An 8,136-nucleotide genomic window follows, 5' to 3' on the forward strand; every position below is an offset into this window, starting at 1 on the left:
ATGTTTCAGAACCAAAACATGTCCTTCCAGACACTCTTAGGAACTTATTAGAAATGTCCTATTCCTAGAAAAATTTTGTGGTTAATAAAGCTCTTCTGTAAACTCCCGTTCCACATGCAATGACCCAGTCACAATCTCCCTGACACACATACTCATTTATTAGGGCAATATAATTTACATTTTAAAAACCAAACAAAGGTAAATACACTTGGGAAATTCCATGAAACCTGAACAAATAACTGTGCATGAGTCATAGGAAACAGCAATGGAAGAGGAAGTGTCTAAATATCAGAAAACAGATGTTCTCACAAATAAATCTAGTTGAGATTTAAGTGAGTGGCTTTGAGTCTCTAACCGCATAATTGTTTTTCCTAGTTTTGGTCAGGACAATGCAAACATTTTGGGATCAAAACAATGTGAAGATTTTAAAAAGAACAAGAAAGCAAAGCAAAAAAAAAAAAAACCTTCACAAATAAATGATTAATCTCTGTCCAAATGGCAGCTGTCCTTATTGAGCATCCACAAGCTTGTCTGCGAGTGGAACAGGAGGGAGAAAGGACCCTGCCAGGGCCGGCCAACAGCAGTGTCCCTGCATTTAGCCCGTGGTCTCAGCCTCCTCTTCCAAAAGAATGAAGCTATAAACATTCATTCTTCTGGTTAAAAAATACGTTACAGATTCCAATAACACTGACCAAATGCTGGTCTTTCAGAATTGACAGAAATGCAAATGAGACACTGCATGTGAGGGTAGTTTGTTTCCTTAGAAGTTATGTACCAAAAAGAATGAAAGACGGATCTTCTATCACCCTTTGAACTAAACCTATACCCTTTTTGAAGCTACTAAATAATAGAATGTTTTCTTTTTCAATGTGCTCTAAATCTAATGTTTCTACAACCATATTAAAAATGAAATCCAAATATGCCCAATATATGTGAGAAATACCTAATTTTTTACTTTATGGGATTTTTTTTTTTTTTTTTTTTTTGAGATGAGGTCTCCCTCTGTGGCCCAGGCTGGAGTTCAGTGGTGCAACCTTGGCTCATTACAACCTCCACCTCCTGAGTTCAAGCAATTCTCCTGCCTCAGCCTCCCAAGTAGCTGGGATTACAGGCGCCCACCACCACGCCCAGCTAAGTTTTGTACTTTTAGTAGAGACACGGTTTCATTGTGTTGGCCAGGGTGGTCTTGAACTCCTGACCACAGGCGATCCACCCACCTTGGCCTCCCAAAATGCTGGGATTACAGGCGTGAGCCACTGCACCCAGCCATCTTTATGGGAATTTGTACTTGAGCCACACCATGACACAGACAATCAGGATAATCCAAACCAACACCACCCCCCATTCCGCACTGTGCACTCCTGCAAAAAGCATAATAAAATCAGGTGTTTGCACAGGGACAGTTTGCTTTATCACTTCCCTAGAGATTAGCAGGCCTTGTATTTCTTTTTTCCATCCCAAGGTGAAAATGACCCACAGTGAGGGACTCCGTTTTTTGGCAGCAGTGAAAGAAGGCCTCTTCCTTGCCACTGAAAGTGAGCAAGTAAACAAGCTCATGTATGTTATTACCGTGACTGCTACACCCAACTGGAAAAAGAATATTCCTACTGTGACTCCACTAAAGTCTTTTCAAAGTAAAATATAGCATAGAACAGAAAAATGGACCTTAGTTCTTCCTTGGACCATCCATTCACAAGTCAATTTTGTTACAAATGGTGCCATGCATATACATTTTCACAAAAGGTGAAAAATTAAACTAGATGTACGTTTGGTATGTTTTGGTGGGGTGGTGGACAATGCCATCTTCAAAAATTTCTTATATACAAGAAACTTGTCTTTGTCTCTAAGGAGCAAGGTGCTGGGAGAACAAGAATAGGAAGAAAATTAACTTTTCATTGCATTCCTTTTTAATTAACATTTATGAATTACCCACTGAAAAATACAAACACATACTTTTTAATGTCCTAAAACCTCAAATGTGTAAAGCAATGTTTTGCTTTTAACTGAGTAACTTTGGGACAGGACAATTGTGCAACAAAAATATCTGGCAGAAGATCCAAATTCTTTGTCTTCTGTGTAAGCTACTAACCCAATTCTTGACCAGACAACGTGATGAAAAACAGAAGTCAATATGAAAAAGACTCTTCTCAACAAGTGGGGGATCTTTATTATTAAACACTGTTCACTTGCTGCCAATGAGCAACTATGCCCAAACCTCTTACCATCCCTGCCATCATCATGTCCTGGTCAGCGTCATCTTGTTTTCTCTTTAGCTCTTTTTCTGCCTCCTGTAGTTGCTTCAGCATATTGGTCACTTCATTATCCAGATCTGTAACTTCTGCAAAAGTTCTTTCAGCTTCTGCTTTGGTGCTGGTGGCATTCTAGGCACAAAAGCAAATTGCTATTTTTTAAAAAAAGCTTTCCTTTTTCTCAAGTATGCTCCCACTCCCTTTATAATTTATAAAATGGCTCAAAAATATAATCTAGAAAGAATAACATATTGATTTATACTATTCTCATGACTTACATTATCAATTTGGGTTCTAAATAATAGTAAAAAAAAACATTCCTACACACATAATAACATTTTGTATTTTATCTAGCACTTTCATTTGTATCCTCTTCTTTAATCCTGAAAAATTCTGTTCTATTATTTCTATTTTTAGTTGAGGTCACACAGCTAGCAAACGATAAACACTGAATGGCATACATTTTCTACCACATCATATTGATTAGATGCTTTCATCAAGATAATAGCATCATTTCACAGCTAGCTTGGTTCCTTCTTGGCAGTTCATCATAATATACAAAAAAGACCACAATCCTGAAATATGAGTATTTTAAAAAATATAATTAATCCAAAAGCCAACAGTTCTAAGGAAACTAAGAGGTTTCTGTGATTCTTAAATATCTAATTCTGAAATTGCTCCAATCTCTTCTTTAAATAAAAAAAACAGACTGACCTTGAAATAAGAGAAAGCCAGACTAAAAAAAATTATTCTTTAAATCCTAGCAATAGCAGCAACGGGAAGTCTCTCCTAGGAGGGGCTTACATATGGCAATATGCTTGAAAAGGGGGCCTGAAAGTTGTATTGATAAGGCATACTACATATTATTGAAATAAATACCACCTGTCTAGGTCAAAGAAGAATGTTTATTTAGAAAAAGTCTGCTTTTTGTGGGAATGGGATATTCTTTTTTTTTTTTTTTTTTTTCTTTTGTGGGAATGAAGCCAGACCCCACACTGAAGACATAGTAGAAATTTTAGAGTAAAGCACCCTTTTACTGATTACCCCTCCTCAATCAATGTGGATACCTACTCTTCATGCCTAGTCAAAAGAAAAAAAATATGGTTTAACACAATTTTACTGAAGTTGAGGAAAAAAATCTGCAAGGGCTCTGAGGGTCTGGAAAGATACTGAAAGGTGACTAGAGAAAGGCATGGACAGGGACTCTCAGAGGAGAAATGCACACCTTTTGGATAGCGCTCGCGATCCTCTCTGCCTCGTGGGCCTTGTTCTTGGCCTCCGTGGCATCTGCTGCAGCGTTGCCCAGGGCCTGCTGGGCATCCCTGGTCTTTTCATTGGCTTCAATGATGGTCTGGTTGATGGTCGGAATCTTCCTTAGCGCCTCCTCTGCAGCTGTCTTGTTATCGTTCACGCGCCTATCGAAATCTGAAACAAGTTCAAGAACACATTTGAACTAAACTCCCAACAACTAAAAAGGGGACCTTTCAGGGAGTTCCAACTGGATTTCATTTCATGAACAGTGGAGGTCAGGGTAAAAAATGGAAGAAAGCATGGACTGAAATTTTAGAAATTACACATCTCTACAGAAAAGGTCTCCCAGTTAGTCTTATATAAACATTACCTGTTTCTGGAAATAGAATTCTTACTTGAACAATGTGCTTTAATGCAGAGCCCTGAGCATCCCACTACCGCTACTTCAACCAGTATTAAAAGGTGCAACTGGGCTGGGTGCGATGACTCACGCCTATAATCCCAGGACTTTGGGAGGATCACAAGGTCAAGAGATAGAGACCATCCTGGCCAACATGGTGAAACCCCGTCTCTACTAAAAATACAAAAATTAGCTGGGCATGGTGGCACATGCCTGTAGTCCCAGCTACTCGGGAGGCTGACACAGGAGAATCACTTGAACCTGGGAGGTGGAGGTTGCAGTAAGCTGAGATCACGCCACTATACTCCTGCAATCCGGACTGGCAAAAGAGCGAGACTCCGTCTCAAAAAAAAGAAAAAGTTGCAATTTATTTAGTGTTTACTGTGTGTCGGGTACTGAGCTAAGAGCTTTATGTGTCTTTGATATAAAATAGGCTGTATCATTTCTATAAGAAAATTAAGGATTAAAGAAGTTAGATGACTTGTGGTGCAGGATTTTAAACCCACTGACACCAGAGACCATATTTTGAACTTGTTTGTTATTTTATTTTTAGAGACAAGGTTTCACTCTGTCATCCTGGCTGGAGTGCAATGGCATAATCACTGCTTACTGCAGCAGGGATCCTCCTACCTCAGCCTCCCAAATATCTAGGACTACTGGTGTGTGCCAGTATGCCTGGCTAATTAAAACAAATTTTTTGTAGAGATGGGATCTCGCTATATTCTCCAGGGAGGAACTGGTCTTGAACTCCTGGCTTCCAGTGAGCCTCCCACCCAACGTATTGGGATTATAGGCATGAGGAGCTACTGTGCCCGGCTCATACTTTCAACCAGTATCCTGTAAAGCATCCTGTAAAGATTCCTTATTTATAGAACCTATGACTATTTTATCAGACATGAATTCACAGTTGCTCAGTGAGTTGGTAACATTTCTCTTTTATCTGGGGTAATGAAAAAAAAACAACAAAGAATTGGATGCCACTGGCAGAGAAAATGAAAGATAATCTCCATTTACCATTATATAAGTTATCTAAATAGGCACACTGGTTATGTGAGTTAGCCTAATAAAAAAACATCTTTTTTAAAAAAATCTATACTGAAGTATGCAGGGATAAAATGGCATGAGCTCTGGGATTTCTCTTTGAAATACTTTAGCACGAAAAAGTAGGGAGTTGTGGATGAAGTAATAAATATGGTAAAAGACACGATTTTTTAAAAAATCACTCTACTTGTGGATGCATTTGCCCCTGTTATCTCAGTCTTTTCTACCTTTCAGGTTGTTGAGAATGTCATTAGCTTCTTGTAAGGTATTCCGTCCCTTCTTTGCAGCTTCTTCGGCGAGGGCTTTGGCAGCATCAGCTCGGGCTAGGAGTTGGTCCGCGGTCTGCAAACACATGTCAAATCGGGGGATGAACCCTCCAAAGGAAATCCCTTCTGTCTCCTGGACAGAAAAGACTCTTCAGAGGTATCGCCTGAGACTTGCCAGCATACAACATGTTAGGCTGCTCTCTCAGCACTGTGGTCTGCCATCTCTGCAAATATGGTGTCATCACAGACACATTTGGACTGTTCAAATGTTGCTTCAAGACATGAAGCAACCTGCAAATCAAACCAACCTGCTGTTCAGTCTTTCCTTTCTCCAGAAGGTTCTTGACTTCAAGTTCCTTTCCTCTCATGTCTTCCCTGAGGTCCTCATAATCTTTCAACTTCTGGTCAATCAGACGTTCCAGATTCTCAGCTTCCATCTTAATGTTATTTGCTTCATTCTGTGAAAAGCAAGTAAGATCACTACGCTTTGGATAAAACATTTAAACTAATGAAAAGGTAGGCTTAGAAACTCTCTAACACCTAACACTCAATTGATATTTTTTAAGAACTGCAACAAGACATACTCTACACACTGAAATTCACAGCATCCACATATAGTTTGATGAGTTTTGACACATGAATTTCTATGTAACCAAACACTCCAATCAAGATACAGAAGACTTCCATCACCCAAGAAGCTCCCTTTTCTCCCTTTCCAGCCGATCTCCACTCCATCTTTCCAATATTGTGCCTCCCAATGCTCTGATTTTTATCATCATAGACTAATTCTGCCTATTTTCTACTTCTAAATATATAGAATCAGACAATCTGTACATGTCTAAAGAGACCTAAACCTTGATGGTAAAAATCAAGTCAACACCTCAGATATAAGAAGTGACACTTAGTATATCTCAAGCTTAATGCAAAAAACTACCATTTATACAGAGCTTGGAGTTAGGATCCACGATTAAAGTACAGATATGAAATAAAATCCTACCAATTCCAAAATATTTTACCTGCCCCAGAACTTCCTGCTATAGTCCTTTAATTAAACCATTCTCTCTTATTTCTCTCTAGGTCTCTACCAGACAGTGCCTAGGAGTAAATGTCTCCGTGTACTCCACTTTAAGCAATTCAAATATATTATTGTAATTTGGATTTGTACTAAAGACTTAAGAGTAATTGTTCATATCATTAAAGTAGTCTTTGCTATTTAATGTTTACAATCACAGGATTCTTAATCTTGGTAAGTTTTTGTTTTTTGAAGAGATAGGGTCTTGCGCTATGTTGACTAGGCTGTTCTGGAACTCCTGGCCTCACACAATCCTCCCACCTCACACAGACTTGGGAGAAAGACAGAATGGGGCTGTGTGTACAGGCTGTCCCCATACCTCCAGTGTCTTGGAGTCCACAGGGCTCAGCTGAGAATTCAAGCAATTCTCCTGCCTCAGTCTCCCGAGCAGCGGGGATTACAGTAATTCCGGGGTTGGGATTACAGGCATGAGTCTCCACACCTGGCTACCTTGGTAAATTCTATTAGTGTATGTGAAATAGACTCAACTTTACCAGCGAGCCAGTGGGAGGACAGAGGGAGGTGCAGAGCAGTCTGCTGTCACATGACTTGGGGGAGAGACAGGGTGGGGCTGTGCGTACAGTCTACCCCCATACCTCTAGGGTTTCAGAGTCCACAGGGCTCAGCTGAGCCACACTGGCATAGATCTCCACAGCTTTGTCACCAGCCCTTTTGGCCTCCTCGTGTACTTGGGCAGCTTGTTTCTCCAGATCCTGTGAGATGTTCTTCGCTTGTTCATACCTAAGACACAAATAATGTGATTTAATGAGAATCTTAGCTGCTTTTAGCATCTTAATGTTAATCAGGTTAACATGATCATATGATAATATGCCCAAAACCTCAAAGAAAATGCTACATTAAAATGCTTTCTTTCTTTTCTTTTTTTTTTTTTTTGAGACGGAGTTTCGCTTTTGTTACCCAGGCTGGAGTGCAATGGCGCGATCTCGGCTCACCGCAACCTCCGCCTCCTGGGTTCAGGCAATTCTCCTGCCTCAGCCTCCTGAGTAGCTGGGATTACAGGCACGCGCCACCATGCCCAGCTAATTTTTTGTATTTTTAGTAGAGACGGGGTTTCACCATGTTGACCATGATGGTCTCGATCTCTTGACCTTGTGATCCACCTGCCTCGGCCTCCCAAAGTGCTGGGATTACAGGCGTGAGCCACCGCGCCCGGCCAAAATGCTTTCATTTTAATACCAACATTTGGCATACATTTTCATTTTCTCTTATCACTTCTATTTATAATGTGTGGTGTGCCATATACTTTCTTATTTCAGACACCCGTTAAAGATTTATAGTTCAATTATGTTTCCTCTACTTACTCTATCATATTCTTTCTCTTCTTTATTTATGCAGAATTTTAAGTATCATGGCTCATCTTGTTACTATTCTCTGTAGTTATAGTAACTGAATCAAACCAAATTTCTGTGGCTCCACAAGCCCTGCTGTACTTACTGTGCCATTTCAAAAGCATGATTAACAAAGGAAATCTTACTGCATGAATGCATGCCCTGAATCCACCAGTATTTAATTTTTCATTGAACTAGTGTTACTTACTAGAACATCTAAAGGGCTGCAAACCACATTTAAATCATACTCACTTTCTATTAAGCTCTTCAATCTCAGATGCTGTTTGATTTTCTCCTGCCAATGTCCTCAAAAGCAGGTTGTATGCCTCAGTTGATGTATCATTGGCTGTCTTCGCCACTCGTACAATGTCATCAGCTTCTTGTTTATGACTATACAGATAAAACAAATAAGCCATGAAACAACCGTCTGATAGGGAAATAAGTAAAATTTAGGTAATGCTTACTTTTGTTATTATTATTATTACTTTTTTTTTTTTTTTTTTTTTTG

The 8,136-nt window shown here is 39.6% G+C and overlaps 1 protein-coding gene across 1 annotated transcript in view; it reads right to left on the minus strand.

The window, feature by feature from the left end:
- Positions 1 to 8,136, minus strand: part of LAMC1 (laminin subunit gamma 1) — a 123,992-nt gene that overhangs the window by 5,497 nt on the left and 110,359 nt on the right. Inside the window, exons 21-26 of the mRNA XM_032291190.1 lie at positions 7,881 to 8,018; positions 6,876 to 7,020; positions 5,516 to 5,665; positions 5,169 to 5,283; positions 3,475 to 3,674; positions 2,223 to 2,381 (exon numbers count right to left, since the gene is read on the minus strand). Coding sequence (XP_032147081.1) covers positions 2,223 to 2,381; positions 3,475 to 3,674; positions 5,169 to 5,283; positions 5,516 to 5,665; positions 6,876 to 7,020; positions 7,881 to 8,018 — 907 coding nt within the window. The remainder of the gene's footprint in view (positions 1 to 2,222; positions 2,382 to 3,474; positions 3,675 to 5,168; positions 5,284 to 5,515; positions 5,666 to 6,875; positions 7,021 to 7,880; positions 8,019 to 8,136) is intronic.

The sequence above is a fragment of the Sapajus apella genome, unplaced genomic scaffold, assembly GCF_009761245.1.
Source record: "Sapajus apella isolate SASKATOON/1434 unplaced genomic scaffold, GSC_monkey_1.0 scaffold25, whole genome shotgun sequence".
NCBI classification, from domain to species: Eukaryota; Metazoa; Chordata; class Mammalia; order Primates; family Cebidae; genus Sapajus; species Sapajus apella.